Raw genomic sequence first — 25,172 nt, 5'->3', positions numbered from 1 at the left:
TGCAGGCAGAGCAGCATGGGAGGCCAAATCATAGTCCTGTGGTGTACCCAGGGGCTGGGCACCTGTTGGCTTTGCCTGCCTGGCATCCATTCCTCTCCCTCTGTTAATAGTGCCTCAGTTTTCCTCTGGGGCATCTCCACAACCCTGCTCTTTATGCATGAGTTTTGGAAGGAGGTGGCCTGGCAGATCACCATTCATGCACACACACACACGTACACACACACACACACATGCACACATGGGCATTCTGAGGCAAACCCATGTCCCACGCCTGGGTTAGTCAACATATTTCACTCCGCTGGAAGAGAACCTTTCTCTCCCACTTCTCCCCCTTCCCTGCTCATCTTCCTCATGTACACTGAGGAGCCAGCTTCAACCATGCACACTGTGCCCCCCACAGGGATGTCTGAGCAACAGGAGAGAAGGAACAGGCCCTGGACAGCCTGACCACTCATTGGCTGTACACTGTTATGAGAAAGAGGGAGGAATAACTGATTTGATTTAAGCCCTTTTATTTTAGAGGGCTTCTTTGTCGAAGCTACTTCACTTCTGCACTAGTACACTACCCAGGTTTCCACTTTTCTATCTGTAAAATGGGAAAACAGCAGTCTGAGTCAGAGGGTGGTGCTCAGAATTCTGTCAGATACCAGGTCAAACGTCTGGTACAATGGGGGCACTTAGTGGATGCTTAATAAATGTCCATTATTATAATAATCACATCCTCTGTATCTCTCCCCATACCCACAGCCTGGAAAACAGTCAGTACTCAGTAAAGACTGAGCTAAACTGAACGAGCAGAAACAGCATGTCAAGGGAGATCCTGGGGCCCAAGGCACTCGGCTGGACCCTGAAAGAACAGGACAAAAGGTACCCCCAGGAAAGGTGTTCCAAGTCAGGGGACAGAGTGAGCAAGGGCGGAGGGGAGGAGCTAGTGGAGTCGAGTGTGATGTGGGTGGGTGGACGGCGGGGCAAGGCTTGGCTGAAGCAGAGGTGGGACACTGCCAGAGAGGCTGGACAAGGGGCCCTTCCCACCTTTGGGACCCTAGGATGGGGACCATGGGGAACGTCAGGTCCCAGGGAAAATCCAGCTTCAAGGACCTTGGCAATGACAACTAAGATCTCTACAGAGCAGAGAAACAAAACTCCGGCCACAGCTCCTGGGCTGCCGGCTCCACCAGCACAGTCCCGCCTGAGGGCCCTGGGTGCGGACCGTTGCCACAGTAACGGAAGGCACTCCGAGTGCCTGCTGTGGCCTGGCGCTTGCTGAGAGCTTTTTGTAAATACCGACTTTCACAACCACCCAAAGAGGCAAGTATTATATTTAACCCCATTGCAAGATAGGGAAACTGAGGCTAAGATAAATGACTTGCCCCAGATAATGTAGGCAGCAGAGCTGGGGCCCAAACCCACATGTACACAGGGCCTCAGCCTGGGATCTACCCGCCGATCCTGGAGCAGGGTGCAGGATTCTCTCACGGTCCCCAGAACCACCTGGAGGACTTGCTAGACTCAGATTGCTGACCTCCCCCGACCTCCTCCCCACCAACGTTTCAGGTTTGACAGGTCTGGGAGGGCCTGAGAATGTGCATTTCTGACGTGACCTCTGACCACAGTAGGACCACTTTCTCAGGGGTTCACCATCTCTGCTTTACTTGGGAGGCATCCTCCTGCTGGAAACCCAGCTCCAAGTGTCCCTAGGAGCCCTTCACCGTCTGCTGCCCTTTGGGGTTTAAAAATCAAGGTGACAGGACTCATTCATATATTCAAACACTCACAGGGCAGGGCTTTCTCTGAGTCAGGAGCTGTTCTGGGAGCCAAGGGGCCAGAATCCCACCCTGGAGGGCTCACAGTCCACAGGGAGATGGGGAGGATTGTGACCTGGAGAGCCAGGCAGGGGGCAGGCAGGACACAGCTCTAGCTCCTTTGCCAGGCCTGGGAGAAGGGCCACCGGCCATCACCACGCCGTGGTCCCAGAGAGGCCCACAGGCACAGGTGGCCAGGCTGTATTTCTAGCCCAGCCAGATGCTGCACATTCCAGGCACTGTCACAGGCACCTGCAATGACTCAGTAGAGCTGTCCTGTCCACCCCTGCTGATGGGAACCAAGCCCCAGGGCCCGAGGTTCCCCACCAGGTTTGCACAGTTGCATTAAAAACCAACATGCAGGAAATGCAGATCCCAGGCCTTGCCCGGCACTGAGAACTGGGTCCCAAGGATGCTGCACCAAGGAAGGCTCTGGAACCCCGCCCTGGACCCTCAAGAGCCTCTCCAAGCTGGGAACTCAAATCAGCTCATGGGACACAAGCCCCAGGTCGGCCGCCCATGGTCAAATCCTAGCCCGAGAGGTCAGAGGCATGTAGTCTATTTGAGCCTCAGTTTCCTCACCTGTAAAAGGGGGATAATAAGTGTGCCTGCCCCTCAACGTTGTCATTCATTCAATAGCTATTTCCTGAACACCTACTGTGCACCAGACACCATTCTAGGAGCCAAGGACGGAAGAGTAGCCAAGGCCCTGCCCTCGTGGGCGGCATGCCAGCTGGGGGAGTCCCGGGGAAGTGGCAGCAAGCACAGATTCCAGAGCCAGACACTAGAGTCTCTATCCGGCTCCCTCACTCACAAGCTGTGTGATCCTGGGTAGATTATTGAATCTCTCTGTGCCTCAGTTTTCTCATCTATAAAATGGGAGCCAGAGAAAGGGTTGCTGTAAGGGTTACATGAGTTAAAAAACATAAAGGGCTTTGAACAGTGCCCCACAAAAAGTAAATGCCATATAAGGTTTGGAGTTAAATAAGGTAATTTTTTTAAATTGTATGTCAGATAGTACCTAGTGCCAAGGCAGGAAAGGGGTCAGGGTAATGAATTTAAATAGATTGAACAGGGAAGGCTCCTCCAATCAGGTGATGTCTGAGTAAAGTTAATGTGCGCAGAACTCCGGGCACAAAGCTGCCACCTCGGTAGTGCTCACCGTGCATCTGCCGTTATCCATATAGTATACATCAAATAAATACTTGCACTTTGCAAAGCCCAAGAAGGGGCTGTGCTCCCTCCCCCAGCCCTCCCTGAGGCCACATCACCCACCTCTTGGAGCACACCCTCCATACGGTTGCCATCTCCAGGCGGGCAGGGACAGGCAGGGCTGCAGCCTCGAGAGGAGCAGGTTTCGGACAGGCTAGCATCCCCAGCAGGTGGGCAGGCAGCTTGGAGATGGGGCTGCAAGAAGCCCGCTCACCTGCCAGTACCCAGGAGCCCACGTTCCCCTGCAGGTGCACAGCCTCAGCTGGGCCCCCCTTCCATCAATCTGAAGACTTCCTCACCCTTGCTGCTGTGGCTGTGCCTGACAGCACTGGCTCCTGGGGCAGCTCTGAGCCCAGTGCTCTGTCTGAGGTTCAGCGGGGCAGGTGTGGTGGCCACTCTGAGGGCTGGCCCCGCCAGGGACGGAGATGTATGTGCAGCCTCCAGATGGCAAAATCAGGTTGCATGTCTGGCCCGGTGTCACAGCTGCCAGGGCAGGGAGCAGCCTCCGGGGCGGATGTTACACCAGCTCTGGGAGGACTCAGTAAATGTTAAACATCCCCCGGCATGCCAGACAAGCCTCCCGCTGGGCACGTGCGACCCACTGGCCCCAGCCGTCACGTGGGTTCACCAGGCTGTCCTTCTACCTGGTGTCACTGGGAAACGCTATCGGAGGCCCTGGCATGGCTGCTGCAGGTGCGGGATCTGGAGGCAGGCAGGCTGGGGATAGGCGCGGAGCGGTAAGTAACAGGACTGGCTGGACACGCTTCAGGTGAGGACTTAAAGCTTGGTGTCAGCTCACCTTCTCTCCTGTGTCTGCTGGTACTAGATGCACAGGGATGATGACAAACAAGCATGCGGCGTGTGCAAAGGGTGTGTCGTGTGTACTAGCCCATCTCTCTGACACCTGCCTCTGGGGTCTAGCCCTTCGCTATGACCTCTTTCTCTAGCCTCCACTCCTTGAAAATCAAGGACTTCTGCTTAGTTTTCACACCTACACTTCCCAGCTGTCCCAACAGAGGCATTCCCAAGGCGGTGAGGACATCACAGCAGCTCCTGGCTCAGGAGGGTACCTGCCTGACAGCCTGGGAGGCAGTGTGGGGGGAAGGGGAGGCCTGGCCAAGGAGTGGCAGGAAGGGGTTAGGAGCAGCTGTGCCTGTCAGTCAGGGCAGAATGAGACAGTGTCAGGACCTGGTCCTCTTCTTCATCCCCTACCTTTATTATACATGGCCTTATGTTATATTAGTATATATTATTACATATGGTTTTATTATAGCAGTCATTCACACCTTAGTGTAAAATTCCCCCTCCAGATTATTTCCCCAAGTGAATTATTTGATTATGCAATAAAAAAAAAAAACCCTGTCCAGAGTCAAAGGGGTTTCAGATGCCAGGGCAGGGATGAGAGTTGGGGACAACTAAGTGGCGCCCTGTTCTCCTGCTCTCTTGTCTAAGGTTAATTTGCCTGACCCGCTCCCACTGCTGAGTGCCTTGGCAATGTGGCCATGTTTCAGCCTGGTTGGATTACCTGGAAATAAGACCAGAAAGTGAGGCTTGAAACCCAATCCAGACCGTCCAGCCCCAGAGCCCAGGGTCCAGACCCCTGAGAATTAGACAGAGACAGGAGGTTAAAAATAGATGTGCTGCTTCTCTGCCATTATGGGCTGCTTCTTCCTCAGCCTGGACAGGTGGACTGCGGAGGCTGAGGCCAGACGGTGCCACCCAGGAACCTCAGAACCCGCTCGGGCCAGGCATCCTCCAGAATCTCCTGGCAGGGGGCAGGACAAGGAGCCCCAGGAGGGGTCCAGGACATCAGTGTCGTCTTTCTCAGACTAGGACACAGGATTTGCAGGACATGACTGTTACCCTTGCTGATGACCAATGAGCCCTGGTGTCACAGGTCAGGCTCCTTCTGTTCTCTTTCCACCCAGAGTGTGACCCCAGGAATTCAGGGCAGCAGCAAGAGGCTGGGGGCCCACCTTGGCTCACTGGGCAAAACTACCAGCTGGAGCCTAGAGGGACATTTCCCAGGGATGTGTGAAGTCCAGAGGCCCCCAAAAGCCTGGCAGGAGGAGAGCTGTAGGCAGGACGGGCTACAGACTTCATGAGGCAGGACCCTTTGTTCAAAACTGATAAAGAATTTGAGATATGGACAGCAGAGTGTTCATTTTTAAGCGCAGGGCCCTGTGTGAGTGCACGCCCAGGCAGCCGGCTTTGGCTGCAGGGTCTGTGGACCCTTCCCCTGCTGCCAGACCGCAGGGACAAAGTCCTCATAGTGCCTCTCATGAGAAAGGTGCCCTGTGGGACGCCCAGCTCCACGCCAAGGCACTCAGCCTCGGGGGGCACATGGGCTGGATGCCCCCTTGGCCAGGGGACATTCACAGCTGTCCTTAGCAGCCCTAATTACAGACCCCATGGCATGGGGGCCCCGATGAAGCCCAGGAAGAGGCAGAGATAGTTCAGCTGAGAAACAGTATCACTCTCTGGCCAGGTTATACTAGCCCCTCTCAGCAGCATTCATGGAGCGCCTACTGTGTGCCTTCCTCCCAGTGGCATCCACACTCTTTTCATTTTTGGGGTGGGAGGGTAATTAGGTTTATTTATTAATTCTTTTTTTAGTGGAGGTACTGGGGAATGAACGCAGGGCCTCGTGCATGCTAAGCATGTGCTCTACCGGTGGGCTATACCCTCCTTAGCATCCACACTTTCACTTGGAAGCTCGGAGAGGCCCAAGGTGTTAACTCCCTTTGGGGCTTTGGCCAAATTTCCTCCTGTCTTGGAGCCTTAGTTTCCTCTGCTTCAGCTCTCCAGTGGGTCCGTTCACACTGCTAATGTCTTCACGGGGGCCCACAAGTCCCCGCAGAGTCCCCCTCCCTCTCTCACCACTGTCCCACAAGCCGACCACACATCCACTTTCTGTCCCTCAAAGCTCATTCTCAACTCAGGGCCTTTGCACGTGCTGTTGCCTCTTCTTGGAAGGCTTCCCCACTCCCACACCATGTCTGCATGTGATCAACCCCCCTCTTCTCTCCCACCTGTGCTTAACCACGCCACTGCCTCACTGAGGGCTTCTCCCCCCCGCCGCCTGCTGCCCTCCTGCATGCTCCAGGTTTTTAAAAATTTCTTCACAGGACCTGCCACCAGCTGGATCCACCTTGATTATCATTGCCTTGTTTTGCACCCTGAAAGGAAGGCAGGGTCTGATCTGTCTCCAGAGTCCGGGGCAGGGTCTGACCAGAGTCAGAACTCCATAAATAGTTGTAGAATGACTTTGGGATTCCTAAGGGTGCTTCCAGGATTTCAACCCTGAGTTGCCACTCCTCCCAGGCACACCTCGGAACCTCGGAACTGAGCCACGCAGAGACAAGGTAAGTGAGCTGGGAGGCCCTGACCGTGGGGCCAGGCATCACGGGTGAAGGCGGGAGGAGGCGGGGTGTCTAATGTGCAGCTGGTGAGCCCTGGGGAAAGAGCGAGAGGAGGGCCTGTCTGGGACCTCTGTGGTCCTCCCCAGGACCTGGCATTGAAGCCAAGGCCTGAAGAAAACTGAGCAGGAGCGAGCTAGGTGAAGAGGAGTCAGGGGAGTTCCCGGTGGGGGACACAGCCTGTGCACAGGCCTGGAGGGCAGCGAGGTCAATGTGGCTGAAGCACAGGGTTCAGAAGAAGGCTGGCCGGCCAGACCCCAGCCTCGAGGGGCCTGGATGGTATCTTAAGTGGGATGGGAACCTCTGGAGGTTTCGAGCAAGGAAGTGCCAGGATGAGAGTTGGTTGTTGACTGGCTCACTGATCAACCAGGTTCTGTGCCCTGCTCTGGCTGGGGGTCCTGTCTGTCCACCACATCTGCTCAGACTGGCAGACGTTTGGGCCTCACAGGATGTCTGGAGCCCAAGACCCAGCTGGCCTGGGCAGAGACGGCCCTTCCTCCTGGGGATCACCTGCAGCTGGAGGAGACACCCAGCAGAGCAGCCATGAGCTTGTGCCCAGATACTCAGTGTCGACCAGGCTGCTCCTTATCCTTTGAAACTTCCCACAGGCACCTACTGTGTGCAGGCGTGTGCCAGCTGCTTGCCAGGTGTCACCTCATTGTGCCTTCATGACAAGCCTGTGAGGGTGGGACATTTGTGATTCCCATTTTGCAGATGAGGAAACCAGACGCAGGTGAAGTCATTGGCCCCAGGTCACAGGTGGCTCTATTTCTCATTCTGTTAAACAGGAAGAACATTCCATACTAGCCCTGCCCCTAGGAGACTAAGTTCTAACTCTGAACCAGTCTTGTTGTGTGACCTTGGGTGAGCAGCACCACCTCTCTGAGCCTCAGTTTTCTGATCTGCCAGGTGGGCCTGATAAACTCAGGCAGATCAAATTCTGGGATCAACTGCCAGGAACATGATGATACCTGTCCAGATCAGAAGCAAGTTACAGGATTCTCCCAACACCAAGACTCTGTCACACACACACTGTCCTGGGCTGCAGGCTTGGCATGAGAGCGAGCCTCAGGGTCATTGGCAGCGGAGGAGGCTGTCCCTGCCCGCCCCCACCGCCCACCCTTAGCCCTCAAACAAGCCCCCTTCCCCACCATGACTCAGGCAGAACTTACGTGATCCTCCGGCTCTGGGCACTGCTGAAGCCTGCAAAGGAGGCGCTCCGGCCCATGACCCCCACGGCCCCTGTGTCCCCGGAGGACAGGAACCGCACCCTCACCGACATGGCCGTCACCTGCAGGGGGAGGACAGGACAGTCAGCCTCACACTGCCACCTGGTGAGTGCTGACCGCAGGCCAGCCACCCTCCACCATGGCCCCCAAAGACCTTACAACAGCCCCCAGAGATGGGTGGCCGGTACTGTCCCCAGATCACAGATGAGAAAACTGAGGCTTGATTAGGTTAGGGAGCCTGCTTGGGGCAAGCGGCAGGAGCAAGATTCAAACCCAAGTCTCTGTACGCTGTCTGCACTTGGGTCCTTAATGCCTGAGCAAAGCTGAGTCCTCGCACAGGGGGAGCCAGCAACTGCTGAATCAGCTCTTCTCCCCTCCCCTCAGCCACTTCTCTCTGCCAGTGACCCTGACCCCCCTCTACAAACTGAGCCCTCACTGTGTGCCAGACACGGTGCTGGAGACACATTGAGTGAGACAGGCAAAGTCCTTGCCACCACCCCTCAGGGCTCTGGGTCCAGCAGGGAGGCTGATGAACCCCAGTTACCATGTGGAGCCCATAGTGAAATGACTGGGGATCTGTCCCAACCATGGAGAAGGCAACCAAGAGCTGAGAAGGAAAGGCTAAGGAGGGAAGAAGGGGAAGGGGAGGAAGGGAAGGGTATCCGAAGTAGAGGGAACAGCATGAGCAAAGGCCTGGAAGTGCAGAGGACAGGGTAGAGTCCAGTAACAGAAAGAAATTCAGTGGGTTGGGGTGTGGCTCCAGGTGAGGTTGGAGAGGCCAGCAGAGTGCAGGTCAGGGGGCCTTGGTGGCCCTAGGGAGGACTTCGGCCTTGCAATTGGGTGAGGGTAACTGGGAGCCATAGGAGGCTTTGAGCAGGGGGTGATGAAGCCCAATTCACATGAGGCATCAAAGACTTCCAGAAGCCATAATCCATTGCCCCGTCTCTGAGTCAGGCTGCAGTGAGGCCAGCCTAGAACCTGGCTGGCTTTTCTTTTTTCCAATCCACCTCAAGATTGGAAAAATGCACCATAACCCTTGGGAGTATTGCCCAGTGTCTTCCAGTACCATTGGAAAGTTCTCCTCCATATCTAACCCAAATCTCTGCTGCTACAGTTTCATACCTTGCGCCTCAGCCAGGGTAGGGCCAGTGCAAAGATGCCAGGGACCTCACTGCCCTGGGAAAGCTCCTCTCCACCAACTCCCTTGTATCCCCACTCGGTGAGGCCCCTGCCTTCCCACGTCCCTCCACCCAGCGGCTGAGTCCAGACTCCACACCTTTGCCCACATTGGGGCCTCTGCATGGAATAATGTTCTCTTTGGGGTCACCTCTGCCCAGCGTCTAGTCCTGCATTTTGTTTGTAGTCGGTCCCTCCATGGTCTCCAGAACCCTCACTCTGAACCCCCAGCAGATCTGTGCAGCCCCCACAAGCCTTCTCCTCCAACATCCCCTGCAACCAACAGCCCCACGTGTGCTGTGCATAGGTGAGCACCGGAAACAAAAAAGCCAGACCTGGGTTCAGACCCTATCCGTAGCTATGCCACTCATCGGCTCTGGGCCTCGGTGATCCCACCTGTAAGATGGAAATCCAGAAGAGGACCAAAGAAACAGTGTGCTGACAGCACACAAAGTGATACAGACACTGGGAAGAGCAGGCTATCTCTGTGCCATCGGGTGACTGAGACCCCAGGTGCCGGGGCAGATGAGCTGATGAGTGACATCTAGCCCTGGCGGGGGAAGCTGGTGAGCGTTGCTGAGCACCCACAGTGTGGCAAGCCCCAGTGCCAGGGACTGTCCCGAGCTGCAGACCCGTGAACAGCAGCACAGGGTCCTGATGGGGAAGGTGAGGCAGCCTGGCAGTGGAGGTATCATTTACTGAGTGCTTGTAATTAAGCCAGCCATGCACTAAATGCCTATGTGAATTCTCTTATTAGATACACACAACCCCCTGACACGTAGGATCTATTGCAAACCTACTCTGATAGATGAGGAGACTGAGGCTCAGAGAGGTAACAAGCCAAGCCAAGGGACCCAGCTAGGAAGCAGTAGAGCCGGGCTTAGAACCTGAGTGTGACCCATGCTGACACCAGCATTTCTCATGGTAGGTGGTCAGGAGGCATCCTGCACCCCAGGGGTCTGCCCCCGCCCCACAGGGAGGACCCCCACGGCCCCTACCTGTGCTGTTCTGCTGCTAGTTTGGACCAGCTCACGAGAGTCGATTGTTAAAATTTTCAGCAATGTTGGTAGCTTGAAATCAGCCACGATAGGATTATGTACAGCGTGGAAATTGGCAAGTGTTACAAATTAGGCTTGGGTTTTGTTTTGTTTTTTTTCTGCTGGTTGTTAAACATTTATCAGCACACTGCTGCCCCCACCCCTATCAGCATAAGCTCCGAATGGCACTAGAACCTTCTCAAACTGCTTAACAGCAAGCTGGGCAAGGGAACGAGGAGGGAGCGGACAGGGAGATCCCCAAGGTCAGTGGTTGGGACCAGGGCTCTGGCGCCAGCCCCAGGGAGTTGGGACCGGAACTCCCTCCCTCCACATCTCCACCACCCTCCCACCCACGCCTTCTGGGTCATTCCTTCAGCCTCCCCTAGGTCCTTCAGGATAAGAGAGAAAGACAATTGCTAAATAGTTCTGTGTGTGCAGTTCGCCAGAACAAACCCCACCATCTTCCTGCCCAGCATTAGGAAAGGAGGATGGAGGAAGGGAATGTTAGTGCAGACTTATGCAGTGTGCCAGCACCTGGCTGTAGATTTATTACTCACAACAGGTCCATGAGGTTCAATGACCCCACTTTTCATATGAGGAAAGAGGCTCTAAGAGGTGAAAAGTCTGGCTCAGGGACCTGCCACGTGGTGACTGGCCTCCTAGCTACCCCCTCCTCTTCTAGCCCAAACGTCACCTCTGCCAGGAAGCCTTCCTGGATCTCCCTCCAGTCCCCAGCTCCCTCTAGTTACACTGGACTGAATGGTGATGACTTGTCTGTCTCCCCCACTAGACGGAGAGTTCCCTGCAGGCAGGACTAGGGGTGTTCTCTGGGGCTTGGAAGATTCACAGCACATAGTTATGGGACCACAGGACAAGGACTGAAAGGCTGACTCTGCTTCCCCCACTTCGGCAGGCTGTGTGGCCCAAGGCTCAGGCAGAGGGAGAACAAAGATAAGGATAAGGATAAGAATTTCCACTATGTGCCGGACTCCAACGCAGGGGTTAACAAATGTTCTCTGTAAAGTACCGGAGAGTAATATTCTGGGCTTTGCAGGCCATATAGTCTCTGTCACAACTACATAACTCTGCCGTCTTAGAGCAGAAGCAGCCACAGACAAAGTGCAAATGAATGAGCCTGGCTAAGTTCCAATAAAACATTATTGACAAACGCAGTGGCCACTGATGGATGACCCCTGGGTAGCCAGCACTCTGCCTGCCACCTGCTCTAAGGGCTTAAAATCTCATTTAATTCTCCCAATACTATATGAGGCAAATACTATTATCATCATTCCCATTTTGCAGATAAGGAAACCGAGGCTCGGAGAGGCGAGGAAATGGCTCATCCAAGGCCACACAGGTAGGCACTGCCAGAGCTCAGATTTGAACCTGGGCATGATGGGCTCCAAAGCCTGGCCACTTTGTGCCAGGCTGCACCTGCTTCCCCGGGGCTGTGCTGAAGATACATACCCTCTCTCCTCTCCCATGAGCCTGGTGGGGAGGGAAGAGGGGCCTCAGCATGGAAGCAGGTCCCATGAAGAGGGCCTGCCAAGCTAGAAGTGTAGCCCTGAGGGTGGCTTAGAAAAATCAAGCTCCTTCCCCTGCAGGCTTCGGGGTGTGGGAGCCCAGGTCCCTGTGGACCCCTTTGGACCTGTGTCCATCCCAGCCAAGCCCTGGTAGGGAGGATCCCTTGTAGTTGACCCTTGTGGCTGCAAAATTGTGCCCCCTCTGGTGGACCGGGAATGGGATGGCCGGGCTGAGACCCCTGGAATCCCAGGAGCCTTCACTGGGCTCCTGACATGTCCCAACGGATGTTTGTCACCTTTGACCAACGGTGATACTCCTAATGTTAAATCGACACAACAGGGACACTGACCACTCAGAACAGAAGCTGGAGACCCTGCTCCTCCCCAAGACCCCTCCTCCCTCCCCTCCCCCCGCTGGCATTACCCTTTAGCTGCTGGATTGTGGGCAGATCTGGAAAGTGCCTAGGGAGGGACACTTGGTGGCTCAGGGCAGCCCCTGGCAGCCAGCACTCTGTGGGGCATGCAAGATTGCCCGGGGCCTCGCTGGGGCCCTGGGCAGAGGAGAGGGGCACGGAAGTCATGCAGGTCCCAAACCTTTGGTGGCAGACAGGACTGCCTCTTCCCCACGTGTCCCTCGCAGCCTCTGTCTGGCCTGGCACCCGGGCAGCACCTGATGCATGGACCCAACTGGTGAGCACGAGGAGGGCAGGCTGGCCGAAGGGGCTCCTCACCCAGCCAGCTGCTCCCCGGACACTGACGGAACTGTCCCGGGCCTCTTCCCCAAGGTGCAGATGGGGGGAACCGGAACCGCTCCGCTAAATCTGTCCTGCTCACTGCTGCCCAGAGCTGCCCGCCTGCCAGAGGAACCTGCAATTTCACCTCATTTGGAGGTAACGCTTCTAAATTTAACGGCATGGGCTCTCAGGGCTGGACAGCTTTTGCCTGAGTCCCTCACTTAGGGCTCTTTTATATCCGCTCAAATGCCAGCCAGGGATTAGTTTGCTTATAGGAGTGTCCAAAATAGCCCTTTGGTTTAGCATGAAAGGAAATGGCAAAATAGCCCCGGATGAGGAATGTGGGTTTATGCACGAGAGGGATGGGCGTCCTGAGGAGGCTGCTCTGGTAACCAGACTGTCTGTATGAGGTGGAGTCCACCTCCCTCATTTTACCGGTGGCCAGACCCAGCCCAGAGTGGTCAGATGAACTACCCGGATCACCCAGAGGTGAACGGAAGAGCCAGAAGAATCCAAACTCCTCCTCCCTGCCAAACCCCAGTCCCCTGCTCCTACACTGGAGCCCACCTCCAGGCCTTTGCACTGGCTGTGCCCTTGACCGCCACACCCTTACCCTGGGTCTTCCACACTGCCTCCTCCCAACCTTCAGGGCTGAGCGCCAAGGTCACCTCCTCAGGGAGGCCCTCCCTGATTGCCCTGGCTACAGCAGCCTCCCCCCTCCCCCTGTTTCAAATCCTTCAGAAAGTGTATCACTATCCCAAATGGTCTTATCAGTTTGCTTGGTGGTTGTGAGTCCCTCACAAGAGTATGAGCGCCATGGGGCAGGGACTTCTGTCTTGTTCACTGCTGTGCCCAGAGCCCCATCAAGCAGTAGGCCCTCAGCAAACGTTGTTTGAATAGGTGATTGCTTAAATAAATGAATGATTGAAGGACATCTCTTCAAAATTATGGAATTCCCTCACTCAGTTTGTTCACTCAACGCACATGTATTGAGTGCCTACTGAATGCAGGCACTGGGCATACAGCTGTGAACTGGGCCAGTGGGAAACAGGCATTAGGACACGAGGTGATGAGGCTGTACTGTGATGGGGCCAAGCCGAGGCCCAGGGAGCAGGCAAGAACCCCACGCCCAGCCCAAGAGGAGTGACCCCTGGGGGAGTGACATTGTATGTTGAAATCTAAAGGAAGAGGAGGTATTGGCTGGGCAGAGAGAGAGGGTGGGATGGAAGTGTGCCAGGTGTTAGGAACAGCGTGTGCAAATGCTCAGAGGCAAGAGAGAGGATCAATTAGAGGCCCATAGGCTTGTTAAGGACCAGCCATAGGAGTAGACGGCAGGCCATCTCACTGGACTTCACAGCACATTTGTGTCCATTTCACAGATAAGAACACTGGGGTGCGGCCACAAATGGCCAAATGTAGAGGACAGGTTAGATAAACCATATGAAGGAAATTTGCGTGGCCATTCAGAATATGAGTTTTGAGATATAATGACATGGGGAAATGTTTGAAATAAGGTGCTGGGTGAACCAGAGCAAGGTGTAAACTCTATACAGCGTGGTCTGTTTTATTTTTGAAACAATACCTTACGAATGTGCTGCAATGGGCATGTATTCCTTCATAATTTGAAACAAAATGTTAACTTGGAGAAAATCGAGAGATTGACTAAACTGTCCCCAGTTGTGCAGTAGTTAGGCTGCCAAGCTGACTGCGTGTCTTCCAACCTAGAGAAAATTGCTTTTCAGGATGAACTTGGAATCAAAGGAGGAACTTTCCTCTTAAAAAAAAATTTTTTTTTTCACAAATATCATCTACACTAGCAGCTAACTCCACTGGGGTTTTACGAGGTAAAGATGACTCATGAATTTCTGTGAAGTATCCAGAGGGTATTTTAATTTAAATGGCCCCTGATCACCATCAACACAATTCCATCACGGGTCTGCCGGGGGTCACGTGGAAGGGACAGCAACTCTTGGGAGAAGGAGCCTCCTGAGGCTGCCACAGGGCTCGGAGCGTGTACGGGTCCAGGGGCCAGAGCCTGGGGCTGCCCAGAGGTAGTGTGTGATGAAACTGAGCCTGCGGAAAGCACCCAGAGAGGCAGCTGGATCCCCTCTCAAAGACACCCCAACCCTGGTCTGCTTGGGACCAGGAGTACAAATGGGGCAAGTGGCAGCACTGTCTTCAATAATCTACTTTATAATGCTTGCGGATGGCTCAAGTGTGTGTGCACCTAACCCACATCCTGGGAGTGAGGAGGTATCACGTGAGGGCCCTAATTAGGATCCTCACCCCAGAAATGGGAGGGTCTCTCCCTCAGCACCACTGATGTGTGGAGCAGGATCAGTCTTTGCTGGGAAGGGGGGTTGCCCTGTATACTTAGCACCACCCCATCGATGTCGGGAGCTCTCCGCCCTCCAGCTGTGACAACCAAGACTGCACCTGTGCCCCTGGTGGGCAGAATCGGGACCAATGGGAACCAGGGGATAAAGGCAGCTGGTCAGATCCGCACTAGGGGGCTCAGGAATTAGTGTGGTGGGTGTTGGGAACGACTTCTCATGGGTCAGAGGTGGTGTATTATAGAGGCTGTATCTGGTTGGCCACAAATATTGTTCAGGCTTCTCACATGAATAGGGTGTGGGAATTTGGGGGGCCCTGGCAGCCTGACATCTTCAGAAGGGGCCCTGGGCTCGTAGCTCCAATTGGGCCTCTGCTACCCCAACCCTTCACACACACACACACACACACACACACACACACACACACACACACACACACACACACACACACACACACACACAGGTTTGGAGCAGCTCAACACAGGCAGAGTTTGGATTCAAACCCAGGCGGCAGCACTCTGCCAGCCACGTGGGCCAACCACTCCGCCCTGGATGAACCACCCGGAATTCTCTGTAATCCCAGGGACACAGACCCTCTCCCCAGCACACAGCTGGACATCAGAGCCAAGAAGTCTCTCTACAAACCACAAGAGGACTGGGAAAGAATTCTTTTCCCGACTGTTGTCTGTAGAAAAACAGGGCCAACTTCTCCACCAGGAACAGGGGCACAGTGCACAGGCCCCATGAAAATGTGAGGATTGCTTTTAAAATCAGAAGACTGAAAAATGAACTTTTAGGTCAAAGAGAATGTTTTATTATATCATAAAATTATATTGTTTGTATATATTAATAGAATGATTTTTATTATAGAATACATCTATCTTTACACCAACACAGTCATAACATACTATAGGATTTCATATTTTTTATGGAGGAATTGACCCTGGAAGGCCAAGGTGCTGGGAGGGGGGGCACGAAAGTCTCCATGTGGCCCTGCTCCTGGCCCTCCCCAGCCCTCCCTCCAATCTGCCTACAAAACAATCCTTCCACCTCCAGCCCTTCCCCACCCAAGTCATTATTATGCAAATCAAATTCAACCTTCCTACCTGTCTCCCCTTCTTCTCAGTTTTATCTCCCACCCTCCTCTCCCTCTCCCAATTCCACCGGGCCTGGCTCCCCACCTCACTTACCTTTCACCTTGTTTAACTTAATGGGGTGTGCGTGTGTGCATGTGTGTGCGTGCATGTGTGCGTAACCGAAGCTTCAAATATTTGTGTGACCGGATCTGTCAACATTCCTTTATTTTTTAGAGTTTGGAACATGCTTTCTCTGCCTCTAAAATGGAACTTCGAATCTGTTGACCACTGAAGTCTAGTTCCCTGGGTGAGAATTTTGTCTTCCTGGCCAGGCTATACAGCCCGCTGGGGCATCTCCCCCCTCATAGACAGCCTTGGTCAAGAGATTTCACTTTGCACTTCTCAGAGACACCCTGAATCTGTCCCCTCCTTCTGCCCCCAACCTCACCCCAGGACCAAGCCCCCGTCACCTCTCCCGTCTCCACTGGCCTCCCCACCTCCACTTGCCCTTGGCCCCCACCTGAAAACCAGAGTGAGCTTTTAAAACTGTCCATCCATTTTTTTATACCCTACTCCAGGCTTGGGACTTCTGGGAACTCAGGATTAAAATCTCACCCGTGCACCCCACCCCACTCACAAGGCTCTGAAGGAGGTGGTACCTAAGGATGGAACCCAGACAGGGATGCCAGGAGCTCCCTCCCCACTGGCCAGGAAGGCAAGAGCCCCACTATGTCTCTTTCCCACCCCTCAAACTTTAATCACAATTGGCTTTTGTCATGTAAAAGCGTGGGGGAGTTGCAAAATCTTGACAGAGTTCATCCTATTTCCACCTCATGAGGCAGTCCCCCACCTTATTTACAGCTGAAGTACCTACCCCCTGCACCTCATGGGGAGTCATGCATGGCCCAGCGGTGCTGAGTCAACCTCCTGGAATGCTGGGGGCTCCCCTAGCCAGGAGGCCCCGGGGCTCTTGCACACGCAAGCACGTGGGCCGTTGGAGCAGGACTGTTTGCTAATAGAAGCTGTTAACAGCACAAGAAATGGCCAAGGGTTCAGTGAGAGATGAGCCATCTGGTCATCCCGAGGTAAACAGTTTACAAGAGACAAGTCAAGCCAGCCTGCTGAGCTGATTTTTCTTTAGACAGCGCGGAGGTGCGGTTTCCTTTCCCTCTTGGTGCTGATTGGAAAGAGACTGTCCCAGGCACCCTGGCCTCAGCTCCAGTGCCTCCCTGGGGACAGGAAGGCAGGAAATATATTATTTTCACATCTTTTCTTGCCCATTCTCAGGACTAGGTGACTTTATGCAGCTGGTTAACCCACATTATAAAGAGAATAGATTTCCTCCCAAAGAAACAGACTTACTTTCTAGAACCCACTTACTTTCTAGAACCCAAAGCCTTGAACTTCAAGAAGCTTCAGCCTTAAATTTATTTCCTGTTGGAAGAAGACCCCTACTGGTCTCTCCAGGTATTGCAGTCCTGCTCTACCAACCACTACAAATGCCCACCCAAAAGTGAGAGAGGGTCTCCGTGCTACATGTTCAGAGTGAAACCAGTGGATTCCCAAGTATGCGGAGTATGCATGTGGCTTAACAGCCTGAAGTAAACAGATAGTGCTGAAATCGTAACCCTGGAGTTTCCAAAAGTGTTGCAAAACATTCCAGGCAGACACTGAAGTTAGTGTACTACAAGCTGTTTATCAATTAATTCTTTCTTTGCCAAACATTCTTACTTGGGCCTACTGGGAGATGATTTCGGTGGGAATGCAGCTCAAATTTTGTAATGAAAATCACCAGGGAAAGAGGGCTCGCTTTACAGAGGCTCATATTACAGTAAATGCGGCTGGAACAGGTAGTTCCCATAAGGACAAGGCTTGTACTCAGATTTTAGCTCATGTAAGAAAGAACCCGTGACATCTGGGGACTAGGATTTGGGGATCTTGCAATACCCTGTGAGATACATGGCCACACATTCAAAAGGAGGGTGATGAGTGTAAGTCTTGAGGCCAAAAACCTCAAGTTCGTCTGGCCTTTGCCTCCTTCTAACCGTGTGACTTGGACAAGTCACAAACTTGGAACCTCAGTTTCCTTGTCTGTAAAATAGAAACCACTGAAATGATCTTCCAGTTATCCTAATTCACAGTTTCGAGGATGTGCTTTTGTTCTCCTCATTAAAAGGACATTCTCTGTGCTGTAAGGTTAGAGACTGGAGATAGCATATTAGTTTCTGTGGCTGCTGTAACGGCACCATAAACTGGGCGGCTTAAAACAACAGAAATGTATTGTCTTACAGTTCTGGAGGCTAGAAGTCCAAAGTCAAGGTGTCAGCGGGGCCATTTCCCTCTAAAGCCTCTAGGAAAGAGTCCTTCCTCGCCTCTTCCAGCTTCTGGTGGTGGCCATCAATCCTTGGTGTCCCTCGGCTTTAGCTGCACCACTCCAGTCTCTGCCTCTGGTGTCACATGGCTTTCTCCCGTGTGTCTGTCTTCACAAAGCGTCTCCCTCTGGTTGTAAGGACACTGTCCATTGGATCAAGGCCCACCCTAATGACCTCACTGGAACTTGATTACATCTGCACAGACCGTTTCCAAATAAGGTCACATTCAGAGGTACAAAGGAGTAGGTCGTCAATATATTTTTTGGGTGGGACACAGTCCAACCCGTAACAGGTCAAAAACACTTTTGTTTAGCCCAGCAGTTTAATGAGGTTTTGGATGTGCTAAGATGGGCTCCAAGCATTGGTTGGGTGGGGGAAGAGATGCTGGACGGTTCCATGGAAGAAAGCACCGAAGGATGCCTAGTGATGATTGACAGCTGGAGATGGGGCAGGCTTTGGGGGAGGGGAGTGAAGGGCAAAACACGTGAAATTTTCCAGGCGATGGAATTTTAGGATGGGGATTCCAGACTTCACTTCCAAGTGTGCCAGCCCTGGGTTCCCCTTACCCCAGATTCTGTGGACCTTTTCTTCCTGACTGCCCCCTGTTTTCCTTTTTCTTGCCCACTCTGCTGTCAGCCTGCTGGGATTGACCCAGAGCCCACCATCCCCTCAACCAGGGAGAGGCACGGGAGGCATGCCAGGCTAAGCAGACACGGACTGCCTGGGAAAGGAAACCAGAGCAGAAGGACAGGAGATGGAACATGCTGGACTTCATTCATCCTAGCTCTGGGGAGGCCCTGACTGCATGTCTGCTGTGAGCCCAGCTTGGGTTCCTGGGCCCGTGGTTCAGGCCATTTCCAGTTTGCTTTCCTGGACCTATTCAGTGGAGTCCCCTCCCTGCGCCCCGCCCCAGTCCAGCAGCCTTCCAGGAGACCCTCCTCAGCTTAAAATTAGCCCAATTCTTTGGCACTGGCTCACAACAGATATCTCCAAAGTCTACTTCCCCAGCAGCCTTGTGTCAGCGAAACTTTAGGAAAAAATGAAAGAATTGGCGCAGCATCCAGTATGGGAGAAAAGACAGCAATTTTCGAATTGACGTATCAGCACAAAAGTACCTAGAAGAAATATTAAGACCCTGGAGACTCCCTGGGGATAGTGTGTGGGGGGTGGGGGGCAGGGATTTCTCACTGGGGTCTCAGGCCCTGCTTAAATATTCCAGGGAGCGGTACCCTACCAGAAGCCTGAAAGATGAAGGCACCCAGGGGCTGCCGCTGGGGCATCCATGTGAGTCCCGAATAGAGTACCTGGGGCATAGAGATGAAGAGAAGTGGTGACCTCTGGACAGCGTGGCCCCCTGGCTTCCAGCCAGTGCACCGTGGCCTCGGCCGGATGCCCTCCCCCACTGTGGGGTTCCTCCTACACACATGCTGTTTTGATTCTGCACCCCCTCAGCCTTGACTCGTTCTCCTGCCTAATGAGGTGGGCTTCACCCAGCCCAGTGGCTGTTCCTGTAAAAGCTGGAGTTTCGATGACCCAGTGTGGTGAGTTTATAGGGAAGTGCTCCCTGAGGGCTGGGCTGGCTGGAAACAGATGCCTCGTCCTTTCCAAGGACAGTAATGAGGTCTGAGGGTTCCATGGCAGGCGAGGTGCTGTGGGCGCCAAGAGCCCTGGGCTGGCTGGGGGTCAGAAGATCTGGGCTCCCGCCCCAGACATGCTAACCATGCATTCGTCTCTCTCTCCCGGGTAAAATGGGGGCAATGCACGTACCTCTCAGCATGGCTGCTGGGCTCCAACTGGATTACAGATGTGGAATCAGCCTGAAAATCACAATGCTCTAAGCAAGTAAGAGACGTACCAGTGTTGCCGCAGCTGTCATCATCACTACTGCTAGAACCTAAGACCTTCTGTGGCAGGCAGAGCATACGGTGACCCCCGGGGACCTTTGACCTTGAATGAAATCCTCTCCCCTTTGAGTGTGGATGGAACATGTGAATGGTGTATGACTCCTGTGATTCAGTCACCTTCTATGGCAAAAGGGAGCTACTCCCGGGCAGGCCTGACCCATTCGGGTGAGCCCTCAAACAGGACTGGCTCTTCCGGGCAAAAGAGGTTTAAGGGTTTGGTGTGAGGGAGTCTCCATTGCTGACTTTGAAGATGGGGGGCCACGTGGGAAGGAAGACGGGAGGCCTCTGAAGCTAAAAGTGGCCCCAGCTGACAGCTAGTAAGATCGTGGGGGCTTCAGTCCTAGAACCACGTGGAGCTGAATGGCACTAAGAAGACTGCTCTTGGAAGTGGATTTGTCCCCAGACCCTCCAAACAGGAACTAGTCTGACCAATGTCTTGACCTCTGCCCTCCAGAACTGGGAGCTCACACGTGTGATTGTGTTGAGGTGCTGGGCTTCTGGCAGTTTGTTACATAGCAGTAGAAAACCCACTCGCCCCCTGGGAAGGCAGCCTGGAAGTAGAAAGCTCCTGCACCATCTCTGCTCCCAGAGTAGCCTGGTGGGTAGAGATGAGGTTCAACGCCTGACTATCCCGCTCGCCGGCTGTGCGTGTGTGTCTGTGTGTGTGTGTGTGTGTGTGTGTGTTGTGGGGGGTGGTGAGCCAGCACGACCTCTCTCACCACCCGGAACCTCAGTTTGCTCATCTGTGGAATGGGTATGGAAATTAAATGTGCGTAAAGCATCAGAGCTGAGAACATTGTAAGGACACACAGTAAATGCTCAAGAAACAGGAACATTGTGCATATTAATGACTAGAAGTCAGGTGACAGCTAACAACGGGGGGCCTGTGTCGGTCAGAGCCCTGCCCCCCACACTGAGGGCACAGGAATGAGTCCCAGCCAGTGTCCTGGGAGTCAGGACCCTGAAAGACACAGCTTTGGAGACGGTGGTGCCACGTGCCTGACATTGTTAGCTGGCAAAGAGCTCTCAGCCCTCTCCGGCCTGGGGGGTTTCCTCCTCAAGGACCCCTTTGCTCTGGCCTCCCTGAGGAGGGACTCTGCTGCTTCCGCCCGCCTCCATCTCACTGAAGCCTGAGGCCGAGGCCTGTCCCTGTGAGGAAGAGGCTGACCCTGGACCCAGGAGGGGAGGTGGGTCCAGTCTCCCTGTTCTGTATCTGGCCCATGCACTTGCTGGCGCCATCACACCCCAAAGTCTTCAGGCACCAAATCCCGTGGCCCCTTCCACAGCCGCTGAGCCCTGCCCACCGCCCCCCAGGCCCCGCCTCAATAAATCCTCCCGCTCCTGTTCCTGCCACTTGAGGGGGCAGCTTAAGCTGCGAAGACCAGAAGTTTCCAACTACACGAAACTTGGCTGCTGGGGACGCCAGTCAAACCCAAAACGAGATACCACTTCACACCCACTAGGACGGCGGTCAACAAAGAGACGGACAGTTACAACTGTTGGCAGGGACGTGGAGAAGTCGGAACCCTCGGACGCTGCTGGGGGGCCTGCGAGAAAGGGCAGCCGCTTAGGAAGACAGCTTGGCGGTTCCCCCGAAAGGTTCAGCCCAGAGTTACCATGGACCCAGCAATTCCACTCCCAGGACTCTCCCCAAAGGAATGATAACATACATCCACATGAAGCCTGCCCACAAATATTCGTAACAGCATTATCCGTAACAGCCAAGAAGTAAAAACTACCCAAACGTTCATCAGCTGATGGATAAATAACATGTGGTACATTCATACAATGCGATCTTATTCAGCCATATAAAGGAATGAAGGACTGATATGTTTACAATATAGATGAATCTAGAAAACATTATGTTGAGTGAAAGAAACCAGACACAAAAGGCCACATATTATGTGATTCCATGTATATGAAATGTCCAGAACAGTCCAATCCATAGACAGAAACTAGATTAGCGGTTGCCGGGGCAGGGAGCAGAGGAGAGTGGGAGTGACTGCTTAACACGTACAGGGTCTCTTTCTAGGGCAATGAAAACATTCTGGAATTAGATGGTGGCGATGGTTGCACAACTTTGTGAAAAGGCTAAAAGCCACTTTAAAAGGGTGAGTTTTATGGTATGTGAATTATATCTGAATTTTTTTAAATAGATTTTTTTTTTCAAAGTGCTGACTGCTACTTACTAGCTGCATGACCTTGCTCAGGTGACCTGGCCTGAGCCCATGATCCCCTGTCTGTAGAACAGGACGGTGACCACATTGCTAGCTTGTGAGGCTGCTGAGATCACAGACGAAAATGCAGGAAAACTGTGCTCAGTGAATGGAATGCGTGTTAGGATGAGTCCCGGGAGGTCTCCTGAGGGTCTGCCTTCCCCAGCAACTCTGCTTGCTTACAAACATGCTGCCTGGCTGACTTTCCTCATCTTTCTACCCCCTCTGCCTGGGCTTTGTGATTCCCTCTGTCTGGAATGCCCTGCTTGTCCTCCCTGGGCGGGTCCAGACTTGCCCTTGCCTTCAGGGGGCCCTCAGCAGCTCTCCCTCGGAGCAGCTTCCCCGACCCATCAGAACCTCGGGGAACGCAGCCCCTTCCAAGAGGCCCTTAAAGGGAGTTGCTGGTGGCGGGCTGTCACACCGAGTACGTTTACCTCCCGAGCCAGACTCTGGGCAACTTGAAGAGAAAGGTCATGTCTGATTTTATTATGTCTCAAATTTCATTCATTTATCACCTTTACAATTTTCTGCATATTTGAGTACCACCTGTATTATAAGTTACTTAATACCTTTTAAAATCAGCTCACTTTTCTAAAAGAAAATGTATATTTTAGAAGGATGCTTCTCACAACTGTAAATGAAGAGGAATGTCATTTGCCATTAACGATCACATGAACAGTAACCACAAATTATTCATACTGAACACAAAGCCAAGTTCAAAGGCCGGTAGGCACACTTGCCTGCTAAGCCTCTGTGCTTTCAAGGGAGGAGATTAGTAGGTCTTAGCGAGGCATCAAAGACATATTAACAAACAGAGACTTTCTCATTGGCATAATCAGGACTGAAAGATAATTGAAAAGGAACTTCCACGTGATCTGTGAGTCACTGTTATTTAATATCTGTGCCTCCTAAACCATCTTCCCTCATCTCTTGCAAGTTGAGACTTAATTTAACACCTCCTTCCCTGACCCTTCATCTAAGGGAGATCACCCTGTCCCCCATTTCCTAATCCCCCATCCCCGCTTTACTTTCCTCCTTAGCATTTAATACCGTCTGATATCCTATATGCTCCATTTTCCTTGTCTGTCTGTCACCCCAGCTAGAATGCAGGCACTAAGAAGTGATTTTACTAGCACCCCCAGAAAGTGCCCGGCATCTAGGAGGCCTTCAGAGAATAGATGTTGAATGAATGGATGGACGGATGGATGGATGAATCTTGAATCTCCAGTGGCTTTGTACTGTCTTGCACTAGCTTTGTATCAAATCCTACCCATAGGAGATGACCCAATAAATAATTGTTGAGTGAGCAAGTGAGTGAATGAATTAATCAATCAGTACATTTTTGCCTGGGTAGTGACACTCTCATTTTTTTTTTCTGTTTTTTTAATTGCAGTATAGTCAGTTTACAATGTCTTGTCAATTTCTGATGTACCCCACAATGCTTTAGTCATACATATACATACATATATTCTTTTTCATTATAGGTTACTACAAGACATTGAATATAGTTCCCTCTGCTATATAGAAAAAAACTCGTTTCTCTGTTTTATATACAGTAGTGTCTTCAAATCTTGAACTCCCAATTTATCCCTTCCCAGCCCCCTTTTCCCCTTGGTAAACATAAGTTTGTTTTCTATGTCTATGAGTCTGTTTCTGTTTTGTAAATAAGTTCTTTTTTTTTAGATTCCATGTATGAGTGATATCATATGGTATTTTTCTTTCTCTTTCTGGCTTATTTCACTTAAAATGACGATCTCTGGGTCCATCCATGTTGCTGCAAATGGCATTATTTTATTCTTTTTTATGGCTGAGTAGCATTCTATTTTATAAATAAACAGTAACTTCTTCATCCAGTCACCTGTTGATGGACATTTAGGTTGTTTCTATGTCTTGGCTATTGTATATAGTGCTGCTATGAACCCAGGGGGGCATGTGTCTTTTCGAACTAGAGTTCCTTCCCGATATATGCCCAGGATTGGGATTGCTGGATCATATGTTAAGTCTATTTTTAGTTTTTTGAGGGTTCTCCATACCATTTTCCATAATGGCTGCACCAAACTACATTCCCACCAGCAGTGTTCCCTTTTCTCCACACCCTCTCCAGCGTTTATCGTTTGTAGACTCTTGAATGATGGCCATTCTGACCGGTGTGAGGCGATACCTCACTGCAGTTTTGATTTGCATTTCTGATAATTAGCGATATTGAACGCTCTCCATTTTTTGAGATAACCCAGACTTCTTCATGTGGACATGTTTTCAGTCCTTGATTCTAAATTCTTCCCACAGACTGTCTCTAGGACCAAAGGAATGAAGTCTTTGCCAAGAAAAGAGCTTGAATTCTCAGGCCTCCAGTTTAAATTAAATAGTGATGGTTTACCAGGAAAAGAAAATTGAGGACCCCAAGAAGTTGTGGGGAGCTTGAGCAGTGTGGAGAATGTTCCCCAGGGCCAGACTCCTCCTGGCCCTCCTGCCCAGCGCCCCGGCACACTGCCGAGCCAGAGGAGCCAGCCAGACACACAGGCACTGCAGTTACTAAGGGATCCTAAGTACATCAAGATGGATGCACTGACGCCAGCCGCCCTGAGAGGATCTGGAATGAATTGGGGGGTTGTTAAGATCGCCGACTTAAGCCTCTTCTCACAGGAAAAATATTTATTTCACTGAGCTCTGCTTTTTGGAGAGCTGTGCCTGTAACAGTCTGCATCGATCTAGCAGAGTCTTGGCTGCTGCTGGGTTTTGTCTCCTCTTTTGTCGTGTGTGTGTGTGTGTGTGTGTGTGTGTGTCCACAATTATTAAGCAATCAGCCAGAAAACAGTCAGGACACTCTGCTCTACTTTAACCAGAAAAAAAAAAAAAGAAAAGGACACAAACTGAGTTCGTGGCATGCAATAGAAGACCTGGTGGTTTTACCTTCAAAGCTGCCTATGTGCAAGAGGGAATTGCTTCTTTCCTTCCCCTCATACCTAATATGCTCTTCCTCCCCACCCATTGTTTGTGAGGGGAAAGTACAACAAGCATTGGTAGAAAGTGTCACTAACTCACTCCTACTCTTCCAAGGAGCCACGACTTTCCCTCAGTGCACCATGTTCTTCCCATTCCTCTCTACTCACTGGAACCGAGGGGTCTAGGTTGGAATCCC

General features: G+C 52.4%; 1 protein-coding gene across 2 annotated transcripts in view; it reads right to left on the bottom strand.

Moving 5' to 3' along the window:
- Nucleotides 1–25,172, bottom strand: part of RIPOR3 (RIPOR family member 3) — a 68,161-nt gene that overhangs the window by 22,591 nt on the left and 20,398 nt on the right. For both annotated transcript variants that reach the window (XM_064496986.1, XM_064496985.1), the window contains exon 3: nucleotides 7,606–7,724. In XM_064496986.1, coding sequence (XP_064353056.1) covers nucleotides 7,606–7,715 — 110 coding nt within the window. In that variant the 5' untranslated portion in view covers nucleotides 7,716–7,724. The remainder of the gene's footprint in view (nucleotides 1–7,605; nucleotides 7,725–25,172) is intronic.

This window comes from Camelus dromedarius, chromosome 18 (genome assembly GCF_036321535.1).
Source record: "Camelus dromedarius isolate mCamDro1 chromosome 18, mCamDro1.pat, whole genome shotgun sequence".
Lineage (NCBI taxonomy): Eukaryota > Metazoa > Chordata > Mammalia > Artiodactyla > Camelidae > Camelus > Camelus dromedarius.
This window is presented reverse-complemented; position numbering and strand designations above follow the sequence as displayed.